The sequence below is a fragment of the Thermobia domestica genome, chromosome 16 (assembly GCF_964235325.1).
Source record: "Thermobia domestica chromosome 16, izTheDome1.hap1.1, whole genome shotgun sequence".
NCBI lineage: Eukaryota > Metazoa > Arthropoda > Insecta > Zygentoma > Lepismatidae > Thermobia > Thermobia domestica.
This window is the reverse complement of record NC_137469.1, coordinates 71441194-71462989: the sequence shown is the minus strand read 5'-3', so window position 1 is coordinate 71462989 and position 21796 is coordinate 71441194. Positions and strand designations below refer to the sequence as shown.

Below are 21796 nucleotides of genomic sequence, written 5' to 3'. Positions count from 1 at the left end.
CATCGCTCGGTTTAACGTGGACCGTCTAGCAGGCCATTGTGAACTATAACGTAAGGGATGGTAGGTTTCTTTAAGTCTGTGTTACTTTGAAAATTGATGAGTTCTCAACAGTCTTCTCTGAATTTTACAGTCATGCTAAATACAGTGACTTCCAAAAAACAGTTACTCTTAAATATATATATATATATATATATAAGAGTAACTGTTTTATATATATATATATACGTTATATACGTATATATACGTTATACGTATATATATATATATAAGTAGAATATCTTTCGTTTAGAATCGCAATTCACTTGTCCATAATTAGTATCCCAATTCATTTGTCAATAATTAGCTGGATACTTCGCCTACTCTAACCTAACGACGTGAATATAGTGAATATAAGGGCGCAGAAATAAAAGTGAGGTGTATATATATTTTTCGTTCTTTTAAAACTTTATCGTGAGCCACTGTTTAAAACATGCTGACTATCGATGCAGAGAAAAAAAAAAAAACTTGTTTTGTATAGCAAATAGATTTTAAAGAATGTTTCATTCATTTGGAGCCTATTTCATAAAAGATACAAGTCGCATAACTGTCGTATGGAAGTTATAAAATAACACAGCATTCATACAGTTGTAGAGTTCGCTTGATGAAGGGTTATGTTACATCAAAATGAAGGTGTTATATGTGTAGTAAATGGAGTTCTAAGTAAACTATGGTGCATTTTTTCTGCGTATCTCGTGTATATCTTCCAGGACGTATTTACCTTTTTGTTGTAAAATAAAAGAAAACAAGACACCACGTGATGCAGATTGAACAAAACTGAATTCACTACATAAAAATGATTTATACAACCAAGACACTTATATAGGCATGACAAAAAGACACACATGTAAAATGAAAGAATATTCACGATGCCAAATACAACGATGTCGCAACATTAGGCATTTAAAATCACCTGAAAGAAGCAAAGGATAACACTGATAAAAAAAAAAAATTGATTTAAAAAATAAATAAATAAATAAATAAATAAATAAGTACTCATCATTGGTAGAGGGACCGACATATGAGACTTTTCATTCGAATGAGGGCATCAAAATTAAATTCGGACATTGGTACTTAGGACAGAAATTGGAGTAACGTCATTGATACCTTCGCCCTCGTCACAAACTACTGAAGAACAACAAAAATATATTCTCTGAAGCTGCAAGATATCTATATTTGAGACGTTTAAAAGCCAAACCGATTAACTCCTTTTTTTTTTTTTTTTTTTTTTTTTTGTTTTGTTTTGTTTTGTTTTTAATTCTACACATGTTTGACTTGCAAAAGATACATTCTTTTCAGAGACAAAATCGATTAACTTCGTAGTTTAACAATTTGCTACTAGGACGCGTAAACATTCTGACCACTCTCATTTAAATACATTCATTGAATCTAGGTTACTAAAATGCTCGCTACTGAAGAATCACGTTTGATAGAATTTGCTGATAGATAGCGAAAATTCGACGTTTAATATAATTCCTTAAAATATCTGTAATAAGTTGAAAGAGCATTTTGAGTTTTATCACTTAACCTCTTCGTCCACCAAACCCTACTCTTATGAAATAGACCCTACTTTTTTGTATCAATATCTAGATCCAGGAAGAAAGTGTATTCGCAGAGTAAGGCTATAAAGTTACTATGAGGGATCTCACGTGATAAATGGTTAGTGTTCTTGTCTTTGGCGCGGGAGACCTGGATTTGATTCTTGGTGAGAGCTTACGTTCTTCGAATCCCATTTTAAGCTGTATGTTCACTTCTCATGTAGTCCTTGTGGCAACATGAGGCATACTTATTTACTTACATTCTTATTTCTCTTGTTTTTTTTTTTTTGTTTTGTTTTTTTTTTCTTGCATGTAAGAGAAATTAATCTGGTTATACATGTACAGAAATAAAAACAACCTATTTAGTACCTAATTTCTTACAGCTAAAGAAATAATGATACTCACATTGGAAATATCTAAGTAGGTTATCAAACCTGGGTCTTCGGTTACCGTGCCAATACATTAACCACTATGTTACTTCTTTCTAAAATCAGCCACATACTTTAATTGTTGAGCTCGTTGTTCATTCAAATTATATCACTTAGATATTGCTTTTATTGCCTGAACAACGACCCCAAAAGTGAAAATGTTTAGTTAACAGAGGGAAAAACTGGTTAATGTAACATTTAGCGTGGACTAGCCTTGGTATAGTCTAGTATTTAATAACAGCTGAAATTTTCAGTAGAAACTTCCACCTCTCTCAGAGGCGTTTTGTTAAAGCATCAACTGAACTTCTAATCACATTTCAGGGGGCGCGGTGGCTCAGTGGTAGAACGTTCATCTCCGGTGCTTGGGGTCCCTGGTTCGATCCCAGCTCGCGCCGTATGGACTTTGTGGTGGACAAACACCATGCTCGTGGGTTTTTTCGGGGTTCTCCCGTTTACTCCCACTTTCTTCATTCCACCATTTCATTCATTTCTCATCTTCACCGTCTCCTTTAGCCTAATCGGCATAACCGTGGGACGTAAAACTTAAAGATTTCATTTCATTTTTCTAATTACATTTCTTGGCATCGATTGTTATTTTATACAAGTATCAAACATTGCTAGTATCAGTAAGGAAAGTTGCGCTCTTAAATATCTGAACTTTTTTTTTAATTACTCAGAATTTTTCAGATTGGTGGAAGTGCACTATACGGTGACAAATCGATGCTTTAAGAAAACGCCGCTAACGAAGATGGGAATTCGCATTGCAGGCTGTCTGTCGGTCACGAAATCAGAAAACAGTCATGAAAGTCGAGAAATTTAGCTTTAAACGCTACCGAATCGCAAGCAAAGTACACTTCTATCGCATGCATGAAAATTCGGTCTAATCTGCTCTTGTGAATGTTACGAAAGTTCATGGTTTGACAAATAAAAGGTCACGAAACTTCAATTTGGAATTTTAGTAGACGCCCTGTATTGGAATTGTCGGCAATTATTAAATGACAAACATAAACCAAGCTTAGTCCAAGTTGATACTTGCGTCAGTTTAATTCCTTAAGTGGTTCATGTACAGGTTGACATTCAAGAATCCGGCCACTTTCGGGCCAGAGGAGTGCCAGATTTTTGGTGGTTGTATATGCTGTATATATATTTAATAGAAAGCGACTACCTTTACAGTCCCTTACAAGAAGAAAAGAAACCCCTAAATGAAAAGCAAATTTTAATGTTCACCACAACTAAATAAATCAGTTCTACAGAATTTTAGTCCAACTAATGTGGCTATACAGCGCAAACAAATGATAAAATGAAAGCAAACTTGCAGTACGAGGTGCAAACAACACTCAAGAGCTAATTATCAACTACCATACCATTAAAACATAGACAGTGTCTTAAGAAAATAGTGACGCACCATTTTGATTTGAACGCGGTAAATTTGAAAATCTCTCCGAAATCCATGTCGGAAGACTGAAGAAACCGGATTATCGATTCCCAGATTTTTGAACGTCAACCTGTAGTGTTAACATACCAGCCCGGTAAGCTACAGACTCGGTTCGATCGCTGGCACAGTCCCCGTTCTTCCACATTTTGAGTTTTATATGATCTGTTTTTAATTTCTCGGATGCTATATTTATGTTGCTTCAATATTTTAGATTGTTCAACGTGCACGCGAAGCTTTTAACAGCGGCAAAACTAGAAGTATCGACTTTCGCATACATCAGCTGAAGCAGTTAATGAAGATGTATGAAGAGAATACCACAGAAATGGTTGCAGTTTTGGCCAAGGACTTGCACAAGGTACAGTAAAATTAATGTTTTATTTTCTATTGTTGAAACAGGGATCTAGTATACTGTAATGGATATTGAAAATTTAATCAACTGTCATATTTCAAATTATTTGTATATGGTTCACTTTTACGCTATAGTTGTTTATGTGTGATAGTAGGTTTTGGGGGTCGGCAAAAAATTATTTAATAAAATTTACTCCGAAATATATGCCGAAAGACTGAAGAAACCGGATTATCGATGGCCGGATTATTTAACGTAAGCTTGTTGGTACTGTTAGTACTATGAAAGGAAATAATTTCGTGTTGTATATATTATGGATTTATTGAAGTCGTTAGTTATGGTGTGATTACAAATTGAAGTGTAAATAAATAAATAAATAAATAACTACTATGTGACCTGAATTATTGATATTAATTTACAGATTAAATAATAATAACTGGTAAATTTGAATTTTATCTATGTCAAATATTTTGGTAATTATGGGGCAATGTTGTAGTACTGAACTTTCTAAAACTTTTGGAAGCTGAACAACCTGGTGGTCGAGCAACTTTATACATTGCTACCAAATCATTTCTTATACCTCCAGCCTATTCTTAATATTGTTTATGACTGTACATTCAACTTCAGAAAGGAAAAGAAGACAGTGAATGCTATAATTAAACATTTAAAGTTACTGATGAGGAAATTTGATGGTTTGGAAATCCATTCACAAATTGATGAAGTACTCTTCGGACAGATGTTGCCACTCGGTCCAGAAGAGAATAATTCTAAGATAAAAATTAAAGCAGCTCTTAATTGGTTGAAGAGTTCGACGTAAAGAATATTAGAACAGAACTATTTTATAACTATTACCAGTCTGAAACCGATGTAAATTATACTGTCAGCATCAATCACCGTTATTCATGCAAAAATTGATCAATAATTATTTATTAATTTTTAAAGCCGGTAGAATTTCTTGTGTGTATACAGTACTTATGTGGTAAGGTTAGGTTAGAGTGAATTGCGAAATCGCCATAGATTTGAGATATTGTTATTAAGAGTATTATTAAGTCTCAGTGGAGACAAATAAATTGTAAAAGGTGACTCGGGGAGTGGAGCTACTAACACATCTCAGTGGAGATTATTTTTTCTTTGAAATAATTAATAAATTCTTTTCGTGAAGGGTGGCTGAGTGCTGATGTATGACGTAGCTTTAGGAGAGCTGGAAGAAAATGGTCTGAAATGTAGTACTATCCTGTAGTAGTGTGAAAGTAAATAACTTCTTGTATATACTATGTATTTATTGCAGTCGTTAGTTATGGTGTGATTACAAATTGAAATGTAAATAAATAACTTCTGTGTGACCTGAACTATTTACACTAATTTCCAGATTAAATAGTAACAGTAATATATCTCGTTTCAAGTATTATCCGTTAGCTCACAATGTTATGTAAACAGAGACAGTTTAACGTGACAGCCCGAGTTTCTGTTTAAGATAAACTCATTGTTGGTATGGGTGAAAGTTGGCCAGTTGCTAGATAAGATTAACGTGTCACTTATTAGATTTGTCGTTGAAGAAAATATAATAAAAACTGTTGTAGGACAGAAGTCCCCTTTTTTTATTGATTGAAGCTTTGTACTTTTTTGAAACTGTGTTGAGTACTTATACAATCTTTTTCTTGGCAGGAGCTCATGTGAATCAGATCTCACGTTAAGATGTAGGTCTACGTTTCATATAGCTTCACTGCTGAAAGGGACGCTAGACTCAAATCAATCTTTATTATTTAGCCGATTGATTTACATGGGAAATTATTTTTCTGTTGTCTTTGTAATGTACTGGAATTTTAATTAAGTACTTATTGATTGTACAGGGTGTTTCAAATGAATATTTGGGTTTGAAGGCCCTGTAGTGTTTATTACATTTAACGTACAATTATAAAAAAAATACATCAAATGAAATAGAAACTCAAACAGTTTTCCCTACAAGAGTTCAATATGAGCACCATTCGTTACACGTCACACATCGAGTCAATATACGAGTTCTTCCCAAACCTTGATCAGTGTCTTTGGAGTAATTGTTGCAACAACTGCTTCAATCTGATAGCGGAGGCACATACACGTGATCCTTTATGAATCCCCAAAGATAAAAATCGCATGGCAAATCTGGTAAATGTGGAGGCGAAGCGAAACAAAGCCCATAAGCTTTCCGCCGGGATATAGCACAAAATACATTCAATGTATTCAATGTAGAGGAGTCTCGTTCAACTGTATCATCTCGTGGGGATTTGCTAACCCCCGGATGTGAACATTATGAGTGATCACATGGCTACTTAGGTGATCACTGAAGACGATACGATCCAGAAAAACCTTCATTGTTATGCAGCAACTAGTCGCCATTTTCGCTACTAGCTATTTCTAACGACAGATAGAGGATATAGTGCATGCGCATGCATATGTACAAAATTGTTTCATATATTATTTATAATTGTAAGTTGATTGTTAATAAATACTACAAAGCCTTAAAATCCCGATCTTCATTTTGAAACACCCTGTACTAATTTCTTCTTAACATCTAGTTAAATATTCCTTGTTGTTCGGAATGAATTTGCATTATTTATAAGTTTTTATATTATTTAAATTTGATCATTAAATATTAAAATTATTGTATATCCAAGATAAGTTAATTTTTACGAATTGAGGAACATTTAGGTAAGATTTGAAGACGAAACCAGTAAAACCACACAATTAAAATTTCAGTTCATTTCAAAGAAAACATTTAAAATAATTCCCCGTATAAATCAATGGGCTAAAATCCAAAGTTGGTGCAGGTATTATCCAACACCGTTAATATCTAGCACTAGGGCTATATGAAACAGGATCCAAACACCTACTGTTTACGTGAGATCCAAACCATTTATTAGGGATTTCATCTGAGTTACGTCCTCCTACCTGGATCGAATTGTAGATCACGAGCCAGAAAATGTATGCGTTATTCACTTGAAATTAAGGGTTGCCAAATGTTTTGAATATCAGAGAGCTGGGCGAGTTTTCCTTTTTCACTTTAATTTATTTATGTTATGCCCAATTTTAACCGAATGGTTAACGCGCGTAGTCAGGATTTAAGTGTTGGGGAGAACAAGATTTTCAAGGTTACGCATTATCGTGAGGGCGAAATTATATCTCAAGTAATATAAATAACAAACAGTATACTGGCTTAAAAAGATACTGCCATGCTTTTGGCGGCAAGCGAAAAAGAAAGAAAAAAATCGTACTTCCTTAACCTTTATTGTATAATTTAGGTAAGTGTTGATTATATACTCCCGCAGTTTTAAAATAAATTATGTGGAGTTTTAGACTTGTGATTTGAGACTTGTAAATCTTCAGTTAGTCGCAGGTATAATTCATCTTGTGCTTTGGTGAACGTAAAACTTTTAAGATAAATGTTATAACTCATCCAATGTGTCATCCAGTAACGAATAATTATTCTTGTGTTTTAGAGCAAACAAGAGGCTATTGTCACAGAAATTGAATTTCTCATAAACGACATTCGAGGAACACTCAACAATATAAAAGATTGGATTAAGACCGAAACGGTAAGTTAGGATTTCTTTACAAATGTTTCTATTTGCTTATAATAATTCGGAATAAAGTTAACGCACTATGGAGTAGATTAGAAAGAGTTTTCATAATGTTAGAAGAAATTCGTAATGATAATATGTAATGATGTCTTGATTACCATGTCGTATTTCTCAGCTGGAAATAAGTCGAGTCGATGGATGCGTCCGTCCGTTCCGTTGCAACAGTTTGCAAGAGATTTCACTTCTTCCAAATATGATGTGCAGCGAATGTACATGTACAAAATTGAGCATTATACAGGATTTTTGTAAAGTAAGGTCCGTTTTGCAATAGAGAGGAAACAAGTAATCATTGTTAATAAAAGATATTTTGTGAATTTACATACGTTTCTTTGTTTTCTACGTAATTTCCTTGTGTGAAGTAACTGTGTATTGGATATGAAGTAATGATGAGATAATTGTATAAACTCTAATTTAATTCATTAAATTCGATTATTTTATTAAATTATATTATTAACGAAAGAAACATGAACTCTTGAAAACTCATTGAAAGAAAACTTTGATCAGGATTGTACTTTTTCAGACACCTGTTGTAAACACATCTTTGTTAATAAACTCGACTAGCTTCCTTCTTACCCTTCCGCATACCTTCAAGCATAGCCTGATACTTCCCAATTCTTTGGACGCTTAACTCATCATTCTTGAGCTGGACAAAACTACGGGGATCACAACAACAAGGGGTATTCGCCACGAAGTCGAGGAAGGTGCAGGATCATCGGAGACAAGCAGATCCCACCATTGGAAGACGACCAGCTCCATAGCTAAGAATACCATTCTGCCGGTTCATCGCCGCAGACACTTTCGTCAGTTGAGATTAGTGGAATGAAGATGTAAGAGGACATTCTAAAGACGCATTATTTGTAGAGACGCATCACGGAGAGAGTTCGACACCCCTAGCAGTCCAGCAGGATTGAGTTCCAGTTGTTGGCTGTTACCAGAACATCCAGGTTCCTTCACGGCAAACCCTTCATCGTTCCAGATGACCAGGACGACGTCAATCTCGATGGATCTATCAGACTAGTGCTCATCCTTTATTTTTCAATCATAACCTATTTCTCTCTCACACCTTTTCCCTATTAGTCATCTTCAAAATTGAAACATTTAAATTTCACTTAAATTCAATCATAATTTCGTTGTTAAGTACCGTGTTGTGCATCAGTTCCATCCCCTATTGTTACATTATTCTATGAGTATTTTTAGAGATTATTCTGAGCTACAACTGATGGCACAGCACCGGCACACTTGCTAGTTTAAACATTTATTGTAACGAGCGAATTTTTTGATACTCTCCTTGTAGGACTGTGCAGCCTATGATTCATGGTTGTATTCACTTTTTCATTAGTATCTAAACATTTGCCGTCCAAGAAAGTCTTCAGATGGCGAAAAGAGGTGGTAGTTGCTAGGCTGTGTTGTGGACGATCGAATTTCTCCTTGCCAAAAGATTTGACCAGTTCTCAGGTTTCAAGTCATAAATGTTTTCTTGACCTTCCTTGAACAGTCTGGCACATTTTTGCACTTTACTCTTATACATTGCATTGTCACCATACACCTCATATTTTTGGTGATGAATATTTGCAGCTGTCATATTTCTTGCGGTTAGGAACCAGATGACTGACCATATTTCACAGTCGATAGACAGCTCGATTTTTCTAAACGTTAATTTCACACTACGAAGCGTACAAATTGACACCGTGAGTGCAAATGACGTCGGATTGTGCGCAAGCAATGCCAGTAGCCTGCAAGTGCACTTATTCTCCAGAACATGCGAAATTTTGAACGTTATTTACAAACAGATGTTATTTAAAATATGACCCTAGTATATTATATGTCCACTTATATAACTATATTATTGTCTTTCAGCTTCCCCCGAATATTGTGACGATATTTGACAGCGTTCGCGTCTACAATGATCCATATGGTGTAGTGTTGGTTATAGGGGCATGGAACTACCCTCTACAGTTAACTCTTTTGCCTGTAGCAGGAGCCATTGCTGCGGGTAATTGTGTCATTATTAAACCTTCAGAAATATCTCCAGAAACATCACGACTTATAGCTGAGCTTGTTCCGAAGTACTTAGATCAGGTTAGTATTGTTTATTACTGTAAAGAAATGATAAAGCATAAATTATATTTTAATTAAGTACTATAAATTATTTAGTTATTTTTAAAATAATTCTTCTTAAATTTTGTGTTGGATGCTATTATTATATTTTAGATCTGTTATTAGTTATTATTCTTTTGAAGATCACAAGATGCTTGTAATATTGCCGGTTTCAAGATGGTGTGAACAGTGCTCTTGTGCAAGGCATCGAAACGACTGGCTTTGGTTTTTCTAATCCTTTGTAAATCTCCGAAAACTGGCCAGGTAGTTTTTTTATGGTGCAATTAGACTTTCAATCCTCATCAGTGAATAAAGGACGGCTGATTTCACTGGCTGTTCTTCCAATGGAAACTGATGTTGCATATTGAGAAGATCGCAATTGATCAGAAAGTTTTCTTAAGCTAGGGTTCAAAGAGAAAGAAAGACTTGATTATTTTGTAATAGCAAATGTCCGTACGTGTTACTGAGTGCAATGTTTTGCATTCCTTCTTCTGCATCTTTCATATAGAATTCTTCTGAACTCTAAGTTGCACATAGAATTCGACTCATAGGTACATCTTACTCAACCACCCATTTTTCTTCCCATCTAGGTATAAACGAGTTACCAATTGAGTGGGGTGAGAGAAATTGGAAGTATTTCCTATCTACTAACTAACTAACTAACTCTATGGCCTATGGAACCCGGAGGTTCAACGCCGCGTTCACAAAAGCTCTCCACTGACTTCTATTCTTAGCTAACTGCATCCAGTTTCTACTTTGTATTCCAATCTCTGCGAGATCCATCTTAATATTGTCCTCCCATCTGCGCCTAGGTCTTCCTAATGGTCGTTTTCCGATTAGTCTTCCAGTCAAGACTTTGAAAACGTTTCTACGTCCTTCCATTCTAGCTACATGACCTGCCCACCTAAGCCTTCCAGACTTGACGACCCTAACAATGTTGGGTAAACCGTATAAATTATGTAGTTCCTATATAAGTATGTATTTCCTATCTACACTAGAGATAATTGAAAAACAAATATTTATTTTAAATATATATACTAACGAAAGGAGGAAAGAACCGATTTTTATATTATACACCAAATCTTCTATAGGTGCGACTCATTAACGTAAAGAGTGAAAAAGTGACTGACTGAACCGTGACTCGAACCCGGGACCTCCGGCATACCGTGCCAATAACTTTTTTACTCTTTACGTTAGAATTCGCGTCTATAGAGGATTTGGTGTGTAATATAAAAAATCGGTTGTTTCCTCCTTTCATTAGTGTATATGTGAAATCACAACCGTCATAAGGTGCTTGGTAAATGGACACAGACAGGATTGTCCAATCATAACAGGGGTCTGTGGTACAACCCACGTGGTCCAAGATGAGAGCACCGACCTCGAGAGTGAGAGATTGAGTGACTGTTCTGGGAAGCGAACTGATTGGTTTAGTGGTTAACACGTCGACACTGTATGCCAGAGGTCTCGGTCCAGTCTGACATTTTTTCACTCTTTATGTTATTTATTTTAAATCGTATTTTCGTAATACTGTCGAACTAAATAAGAAATCCGAGAAGTACTCAAATGTTATGAACCGTATTATTATACTTCATTTCCTAAATATTTTTTTTTATTATGTATTAAATAGATACTGAATACCCAAATTTCAATGCATTTGTTCAGTTAAACATTGAATAGTAAGATACCGACAAGTTCTGTCTTCAACTTTTATTGTACAGTTTGTGCTTTCGGCATTTTAAAGAGAAAAGAAAGATTTCAGTCCTAAATTTATCAGTTGACCTGTTTAATTTCAACTTCAGTGTTACGTGCTGGCAATCGGTGTTACATGCAATTGTCAGTATTCCATTTGTTAAATTCCAAGAGAAATAAAAATTATCTCTAATTTCCTTGCCTCAGCGTTTACACTCTGACTATATTATATGCTTTCAGGATTTCTACATTAAATTGTTATTATATTTGTACATGCAAAGTTATTGAAAGTTAGTTCCAACTAATGGTTATAGACATTCAACTGCGAATACAATACATTCATTTACGGATTAATCTGAAATTTGCATCACTCATGCAGTGCAATCGGTCCACATACTTATGTCAAATTCTGTGCTTTTCTTTACAATTCTCATCTCATCAACACTAGAATATCGACTCAAAAATCTTGAAATCTGAATAGATAAGGTTCTTAGGATGAGTGCCGCCGAACGAATCAAATATATATATTTAGTACTTCTCCCTTCCAATAACAAATTTAATAAGTTCCAATGTTATTTGAGTTACTTAAATTTACAATTCCACATTCATTTTGTGTGGTAATTTATCAATCAAAAATAATGATTTATTTTTATTCTCATCAAGAATTCGTTTTTAATAATAATAATTCATTGTTATTAGTCAGAGCTTCGGGCTTTTTGACTTTCTTTAATGCGTGAACTAACTTTTGCAGGAGCAATAGCTTCCATTTCTTTATTATGTCTTTTTTGTTCTTCAAATTGTTCCTTATTCTTTTTACTATATAACAGATTTATCAGTCACTGCAGATCCTGCAGCAGTAGAACCTACTGTACCTATAACAGCTAATATCATAGAAATTGCAAACACAAAACCGTCATAATATTCTTTCTCGCCTGTTTTTAATTCTTTATTTATTTTTCTAATTTGTGAAGTTGATAATGAATCTTAATAGCTCTTTTCTTCCTTTTCAGTTTCTTTAGCTTTAAGAATATTATCAATTTTTAGTTTTTAAACTATTCATTTGAAACAAATACATTTATATTATTGAGTCTCATTTTGTTTGTATTTAGTATATATTAAAAAATGCTAACCCAAACTCAAGGTTTTTTTTTTTTTTTTTTTTTTTTTTTTCATTCATAACAGTACGTATAACTTTTATTTAGTTAAGTTTGATTCTGATGCAAATACACTTTCAAATGCTTTATCTTCCAAATCTTTATCAACTTTATGTCTTGCTTTTAAATCTTTATTTTCATGATAAATAGTATCATCTTCTTTACAAGATTCATCTAGCTATTAATCGATTTACAAGATTCATCTTCTATTAACTTATTACCCGGACCGCAATAATTATATCCAGGAATATGTATCTCAAATGATGAGTTATTAGTAATGTCGTTTATTAATCGTTTCCATATTTTTGATTAGTCAAATATCTTAGTGGCAATATGTTAATAATTTTTATTAAATAACCAAATCCTTTAGAATCATTAGGAACAAATTCATTTAACTTCGAACTAATCATATTCATAATACTAACTTTTTCATTATAACTGTTATCATTACCGGATAATTATTCTCGAACTAATACAATTAAACGATCAATTAATTTTCTATTGGGATATTTTTACTTATTATTATTAGTTTGAATATCACAGATTATTTAGACCAAATCATCCATCCAGATGTATTAATTTGGACACTCACAATATTTTATACCTTGTCCTATTTTCTTTTCTAGGAGATACTCTTATAAAAATTTTCCTTGTAAGTTTTATAATTGATTTTATTTTTCACTCCTACTGGATTTTGTTTTTATTTTATTTTATTTTATTTTTTTTTTTTTTTCGTTTTGGGGTTATTATTTTGAAATATTATGTCAAATCTAATAATATTTGTGTATAATTGTGAAGATCAACATCATTGTAATTATTTGGATCTGGTGTATTCATTGGTAGCAGTTTTTACACATCTTCTAATCTTCCTATTCTATCCTTTTATATTTCTGGTTACTCTTTTTGTACTAATTTAGGGATATTGAATCCAATGGAACTTTTTAAACATATCCGTCCACAAGGTCAGGAGGAAAATGACCTCAAAGTTGGGATATTTATATTTGTTTATACCCAGCTTTAAGATCACTTTTCTTCATATTCGATAAAAAGGTATATTTAAATATTGTTCCGTTGGATTTAGGAGCCTCAAATTAGTACAAAAATCTCGATTATAAATGTATCCAAGCGTGGCGCTTTTACCGTTGACATAAACGGTACTTCAAAGATTCCAAATTCGAGGTCATTAAAAATAATTCCATTGCTTCAGCGCCCTCTAGTTAGTGTAAGAAATGCAATTAGAAATCTGTCCAAGCATGGCATATGTTACCAGTAGCATGAGAGTAGTTCTTTACGAAGAAGTAGACTACTTCGTTATGGCGCTCATGTTTCTTTTCTTTCTTTCTTTATCAACAGTGACAATGATTTCAGTTTCTGCATTGAACTGGTTGCTCTTAACAGGAGTTTATCCACAGGATGTTTCAAAACAACACCGACAACGTTTGGGAGGTGGTTCCTGACACCAACATAAGACAAAAAGTATAAACCAACCAGGGTGCACAAATGTTTCCTTTCGGGGTTATAGGTTGCCGAAAACATAAAAAAAAAAAAAAAAAAAAAAAAAAAAAAAAAAAGTCCATAGCTCCAATATTATGGGACCTGCCGTAGTCGGATCAAGCGTTCACTTAGGAACTACTATGTGCCCTATCCAAATATGCATGTTTCAAAATCCTATGGTACTTCCGCAACATTTTTTATAGAGGTGATTGGTGAGTACTTCAAATTATATGCCCGTAGCCAAACTCCCTCCGTAAAAATTATTGCGTGAGTACCTTAGGATTCTGAAACATGGATTTTTGAATAGGGCATATATTAGTTTCTAAGTGAAGAAGTGACCCGCCTACGATAGGTTCCATAATTTTGGAGCTATAGACAATTAAAGTTTATTTTTTCATGTTTTTGGTAGGCTATAACTCCGAAAGGAAGCATTTGTGCACCCTGGTTGGTGCATACTTTTTGTCTTATCTTAGTGTCAGGAATCACCTCCCAAACGTTGTCGGTGTTGTTTTGAAACACCCTATATAAGGAATTCTATCTATTTAAATTCTTTGAACTGTAGTATTTTTACATTAAGCAAATATTTCTGCCAAGAGTACTTTTCATTATGGATAAGTTTCACCTGTAGTAGAAATTTAGAAACGCAGTTTTTGGTTTAATTTATATCAATTCAATAACATTTATTCATTAGAAGTACTGTGCAACAATACATACTTCTTTTTGTATAAGAATAAAGCGTAGATAATGATGATGACTCCTTGTTTGTATAGTAATATCAGATTTGTCGTCAGTGTGTCGTATGCTTTTACTCAAATATATATTTACAATTTCAGGAATGCTTTTACGTAGTAGAGGGTGGTGCACCGGAGACAACAGAGCTTTTGAAGGAACAATTCGACTATATTTTTTATACTGGATCGTCTCACGTTGGGAAAATCGTTCGAAATGCTGCCAATAAATATCTTACGCCTGTCACATTAGAACTTGGAGGAAAGAGGTGCGTATACTGTTTTGAAAGAGCGATTTGGAAACCTAGTATGGTTCTGTGATAGAAACCGTGGTGATTTCAATTTCTCCCAAGGAGGACTTGAAAGACTGGAAAAAGAAAACAAGAGTGCACAATAGGACAGGGTGTCTATCGGTCACGAAAGTCACGAAATCAGAAAACGGTCATGAAAGTCACGAAAAAGTCACAAACTTTAGCTTTTGGGTGACGATTTTTTTAACTGTACAGATATAAGTACAGATTAGAAAATTTTGTTCTATAAAACGTCAAAATTCACCATCAAAAATGTCTGTGGCCTTTTTTAGACGCTACCAAATCACAAGCAAAGTACGTTTCTATCGGATGGATGAAATTTCGCCCTAATTCGCACCCAAATTCGCTCTTGAAAATGTCAGGAAATTTTATGATTTGGTAAAGAAAAGGTCACGAAAAAGTCACGAAATTTCATTTTGGAATTTTAATAGACACTCTGTAGGATCATACACGTGCATCAAACCACGCCTTTACGCCAAAATAAGTAAGGTCGGATACTTGTTGAAACCACTATATCATCATAAATACTATGTGACCCTTAAGTCAAGTGACACTAGCTACTTGACTAGACCAGTAGTACTTCCCATAATTCAGTTGATACAATCAGTAACGAGACTCTCGTACGAGGTGAAGTTGTTTATGAGAGTCCTACTATTAGTGCTAGTTAGTTGACAGAAGCAATGAATAGAGAATTATATTGACGTTGTTGAATTATGTGTGAATCGCTTTCCCGACATCTTTTGTAGCCATATCTTATGTATTTAAGGTCATTGTGGACGTTCAAATAGTTTCTTTCTAGCTCCATGAAAGGCATTAACTGTCACCAATGTTACTATATGGGAAAAGTTACTGAAAAGCAATTATAAAAACAGCGAACAACTAAAGAATTCAGCCAAAACCAACTAAGCAAATGAACGATATCTAGGGAATGGCATTTGTCTTTCCATATTGTTAATCCTGCCATTGTTGGAGGCAATAATAGTTTATGAAACATTCAAGTATAATTCGATTATTCTCATTCAGAAGTCAACTAAACATACCTACAACTCACTATGTAAGGAACTGAACACATTGACTGTCAATATTTTGCTTGTGATCCTTTTTAGAAGTAGGTCATTGTTGCGAAACGGGATCAAACTTATCTATCTCAAAGTCAGACTTAGTTTACAATGAAAAAAAAAAAAAGTTCCATTACTTTCAGGCAATTAATTGAAGAGTTTCCAAAGCGTTTCTAATTATTATACACTCCTCATAGCTATAATCAAAAAGCCATTGTTACAAAACGATTACAGAACACAGGACGGAATTAGGTATAAACGTTCTAAATGAGATGTAATTTTCTCGTAGAAACTGGTGAAACTTTTTAGTACTATTACTAGAATAGATATTTATGGAACTAAATATGTGGAATTTCAATATTTTGCTTGTGACCATTGGAAGCTGCTCATTACTGCCCAAAGGAAGGATAAAAGAAATTTTCAATACTATCAGAACGACAAATTAAAGAATTACTAAAGCTTTTCTTTTCAATAGACACTCCACTTGGCAATTATCGGAAGCTACTGTTGCGAAACAGCAACAAAGCACAAGACGGAACTATGTATACAAATTTTAAACTGGATACAGTACATTGCTCATTTTCTCGTAGAAAGCTGTGAAAAGTTTTACTACTATTTCCAGTAGACATACCTAGGAAAGAATTTCCATAGTCTGCGTGTCAGCAGTGTTGGAAGGTGCTTATTACTGCCAACGGGAGTCTAACTATATCCAAGTCAGACTTAGTTAAAAATAAAATAATAATAATAATAAAAGTTGGATTAATTTTAGAACAACAAATTAACGATTTTCCAACATTTATATTTATTTTACACGCTTCGTAGCTATTATCGGAAAGCTATTGTTACAAGGGAATGTCAAAGACTAAACTACGTATATACATTTTAAACGAGGTTCAATATATCTCCCATATTCTCGTACAAAGTAGTGAAATTGTATAAAATTATTCCTAGTATAAATATCTAGTGAACGTAATATTTTGAATTTCGATAGTTAATTTGTGATCATTGTTAGAAGGTGTTCATTATTGCTAAAAGAAGTTGAATTATCTCAGTCTGTTAACAATAAATAAATTAACTAAACTAATACTTTCAGAACTACTAATTCAAGAGTTTTCAAAGTCTTTGTAATCATTGTATGCCCTTCGTGCGTATTATAGAAACTCATTTTAATAGGACAATGACGAAACACAAGATTGGACTATCTATACACATTTTACACTGGGTACAATATCTCACCCATTTTTTCATTGAAAACTATTTATTTCTTAATACTGTTTCGACCAAAGATATCTAGGGGAAAGGATATGTGGAATTTCGAAATTTTTTGTGAGCATTGTTAGAAGCTGCTCATTGTTGCCAAACAGAGTAGAACTATCTTGCAATCAGATTTATCTTATAATATTAAAAACGTTTCATCATTTTCGAAGCAGCTAATTCTAGAGTTTCCAAGCGTTTCTATTTAATATACAATTTTTATGACTATCATCGAAAAGCCATTGTTCCGAAACAATGATAAAACACGAGACAATTATTTAAACATGTTAAACTGGATACCATATCTCGTCTATTCTTTCGTAGAAAACTGAATTGTTTTAATACTGTTTCCAATAAAGATATCTAGGAAACTAAGTATATAGAATTTTGATATTTTGTGACCATTGTCGGTCATACGGTTTCGAACTATCTCATAAGCAGGGATTTTCAAGTGTCACATTCCGGTTTCCTTGAAACTCCTGGAGTGAATAAAGTAATCAAAAGTAGGACAAACTTTTTATTTATTTATTTATTATTATTTTTTTTTTAATCGGCCAACGTGGGGAATGAAAGGAGTAAACACCTCCCCCCCTAAAGTGCGAGCATAGAGCAATATGACACATTTTAGCAAGGCCATAACTGGCAACGTACAATGGGAATGCACTTGCAATTCCTGCAATGAATAAAGGAATCAAAAGTAGGACATACGTGTGTTTTATATCGGCCAACGTGGGGAATGAAGGGGATAAATATCCCCTAAAGTACGAAGATATGGCAATATGACATCTTTTAGCAAGGCCAGAACTAATAACGCACAATGCGGATTTGGCTGCAAGTCTTGTAGTGAGTAAAGGAATCAAAAGTAGGACATACGTGGTTTTTATATCGATCAACGTGGGGAGGAAGGGGATAAACATCCCCTAAACTGCGAACATTAAGCAATATAACACCATGTAGGAAAGGCCATAACGAGCAACGCACTCTTTCGATTCACTAGACGCTTTTAAGATTCGTAGAGGAGAAAACGGTAAGTGAAAAACATTGTAATAGTAGTCGATACGTCTGGTAAATGGCGAGTCAATTACGAATCTGCATGCATCATTTTTCACTTTTTCATTTGCATGTAAGCTTTTTCATTTTTTTCGACCGATTGTCCTCACTGGAAATCGAACCCGGGACTGCTTTCTATTTGATTAAGTTCAATATATTAATTGAATATACACCTGTAGTTGCGCTACTCTAGTGACTAGCGGGAGACCGCGGTGGCTTAGTGGTAGAGATTTAACCTCTGGTGCATGGGATTCTTGGTTCGATCCTAGCACGCGCCAAGTGAGCTTTGTGGTGGACAAACACCGTATGCATGGGTTTTGTTGGGATTCTCCCGTTTCTTCCCACTTTCTTTATTCCATCATTTCATTCATTTCACATCATCACCATCTCCTTTAGCCTAACCGGCATAACCGTGGGGTGTAAAACTCAAAGATATCATTTCATTTTCATTTTTCCTAGTGGCTAGCGCGCGATGTACGGACTCTCGAGTTCGATTCCTGGTGGGGCGACCTTGAAGCTTGAACGCATTACAGTGGTTTACAGATTCCCTTTAAACTGTGGGTCCACGCCTCATGTAATCTTGGTACTGAAAGGAACGCTAAACTACAATCGAACAAACCAGCCTAGTTTTAGAGAGAGAAGATTCTGTTCACTTCCGACAATATTAGTTAGTAAATACACTGAATTTACCAAATATTCACTAATAACTGAATAAGGTGAGTTAGTTATTTTATTTTCATCTTTGTTCAGATGCTTATAACAAATTTGAAAAAGCTTATCAGATTTTGTAAAAATTATTTGCTTTGATTTATTAATGTTTGTGTGTTTTTATTATTATTATTATTTATGTTTTACAGCCCTGTATACATTGACAGCAGCACGGATATGGTTAAAACAGCTCGCCGTCTTTTATGGGGAAAATGCGTGAATGCTGGTCAAACCTGTATTGCTCCTGATTATGTACTCTGTTCTAAAGAAGTAGAACAAACTCTTTTACAGCATCTGAAGACTTTGTTGAAGGATTGGTACGGTGACGATCCAAAGGCATCGCCTGACCTTGGCCGTATAGTCTCTGACAAACATTATCAGTAAGTTTATTCAATAGAATATTTTTATGGCCAAGTCTCTTTACCAATAGTGAACCATTTCTTAAGTGTTTGATAAGTGCTTTGTAGTTCATTTTTTATTTTTTATTTTTTTTATTTTGTAGGATATTTATTTCTCTTGACTGAAAATTATGTTAAAAACAATCAATACTTCAATATAGGTAAGAAATTTTAAAGATCTCTTCTCGAAGTAAAGTGAAAAGTTCTGCGCAAGTCATAAAAAAATTTGTATCGTGTGTTGTGCATTTGAATAACAGAACAGGGTTGTCAGTATTTTATTTCGAAAGTACAACAGAATATCTTACCTATACTATGCCGTAATATTTACTTATGAAGTAATTTCCAAAGTCGCTCCTGCTGCCTTTGTCGATCAGACTACGAAAGATGAACGTAGATTTTGAAGAGCATACTTTATTATCTGTCATTTTCTAACACTGCACTGCATTGTGAGCCATTCTCTTGTAAACTAGTTGACCAGCTAAACCTGTCTTTAATTATTGTTTTTCGATGTGTGCCTACACGAAAAGGAGTTAACGTTCTTCATGAACGCTGTAATTCTCATATAGGTCAGCTTCTTCCACTTGTGAATATAAGATAATCTCATACTCTGCGGTGTTTTTAACCTTATTTGTAATGTTTGCAATATCATAATCGACTTGGTTTTTGTTTTTCATAACCTACATTATTTTACATTTAATTTACCATTATACACACGTACATAAGCAAGTAGAAAAAAAAAAAAAAAAAGGATAAAAATAGTACATGGGTAAAATTGTTACCCAGTTAATCCCTGATTACGATATCCAGGTACGCGGTACACGTATAAAGCATGGTGAGATTCTGGGAACGTCTCTCTTTCTTGAAACTGAACGCTTACTTATTGGCACTCGAATTTTCTCTGCTTGACTGTCACTGGGCTTTTTTTGTCAATATTTTTGGATCAAAAGATCCAATACATTTCAATCAAAAATTTTCTTGTAGGCCCTATATCTGGAGAACTACATATAGTGTAGCCAAACCCGAACTGTTATTTAACTCAGTAGTATGTGCTTATTCCGTAGAAAATACGAAAACTCGATTTAGGCGTCGTTCAAAATTTTTTTGTGGCCCCTGATCCAAAAACTTTTTATTGGCCAAGATCGCAGTCTCTTGATCTTTTTTTCTTCTTCTTTTTATATCATTCCTAAGATTCTTGTATCTGTATAATTTGGCATATCTCTTTGTATTTCTCTCTCCAGTATTTTCTAATGTGTGCCGTTTTAGACGTTCATCTTCAAGTACCATTGACTTTGGTTTTCAGGGTTGTTTTCTTCTCTTTCTTTTTTCTGAGACTTTTATAACTTTACCTTTATTTTATTTGAACCTTAATACATGTCTTATGATAGTTGACAATTCTGACAAATTTTTACTACATATAAATACTGGGTACGTGCCAGAGTTATCGTTTTTGTTAGGTCACCGTTTAGCGGGGTACTGACCTTACAGATGCTGCCGTAAATCGGTGGTCATATAATCGGGAACTTTAGAGCAGCAACAAGTGATAAATCTAAAGAACATAGTAGTGTACGGTGAAATGGAGACCGATTAAGGAAAACATCATACGCTATTTACTTTTTGAGTTCAATAAAGGCAGTACAAATGCATGGAATAGATGAAGTTAACGATTGCACATGTTGCCTCTGGTTTTGAAAATTCTGGAATGGAAACAGAAGCTGTCAAGATTAACTACGGTGTATACTTCATAAATGTTTTCCGAAGGGGATCTTGACCTGGATATAAGAAACAGCTTAAAGCCAGCCGTTGGTGAATTTGCAGACACTTCGAAAATACACAGACCAACGATCGAAAGATAGTCCAGTGCGCTGGGTTTCGCAACAAAGTTTGAGCGTTGGATTGTTTCACATGAGCTGAGTGCAAATCGATGAGAGGCGCAGGTCGCGACCTATTTCCTTGTTTTCCCGGTACAAGAATGACCAGTTTCTACCTTGCATTGTCATAGGTGATAAGTTAGTTATGTATTTGAACATGAAGCGTCACGGGGCTATATATTGTTTCTGAACCGCCACCATCGACGCCAAACCCAGAACTTCATCGCCAGATATTGTTAAGTGTGAGTGAAAAGTCAAATAAATAATTCATTAGAATGTTCTGGATCGTAATAAAATTATTAATCCCACGTTATACTGTAAAGAATCGGATTGATTGTGATCAAAAGAACCACGTCACATGCTGCTGTCACCATATCTCAAGAATTAATAGACTTTGGTTGGGTAGTTTTACCTTATCCACTTTTTTCTCGTATGTTTTCTCTTACAGACTCAGTTTCACGCATTGCAGAACTCCTTTGATTGGAAAATTTTTGTTGAAAAGGAAACTAAGAATACAGCCGTACTGCTCTTTGACTCCAGACCTCAGGATTTTTATCATGGTGTAATTCATCTCCGACGAGCAAAAT

At 34.3% G+C, this 21796-nt stretch overlaps 1 protein-coding gene across 2 annotated transcripts in view; it reads left to right on the top strand.

Moving 5' to 3' along the window:
• Window positions 1-21796, top strand: part of LOC145673147 (aldehyde dehydrogenase, dimeric NADP-preferring-like) — a 78382-nt gene that overhangs the window by 14722 nt on the left and 41864 nt on the right. For both annotated transcript variants that reach the window (XM_081742570.1, XM_081742571.1), the window contains exons 3-7: window positions 3649-3792; window positions 7260-7355; window positions 9258-9479; window positions 14668-14831; window positions 19093-19323. In XM_081742570.1, the coding sequence (XP_081598696.1) occupies window positions 3649-3792; window positions 7260-7355; window positions 9258-9479; window positions 14668-14831; window positions 19093-19323 (857 nt within the window). The remainder of the gene's footprint in view (window positions 1-3648; window positions 3793-7259; window positions 7356-9257; window positions 9480-14667; window positions 14832-19092; window positions 19324-21796) is intronic.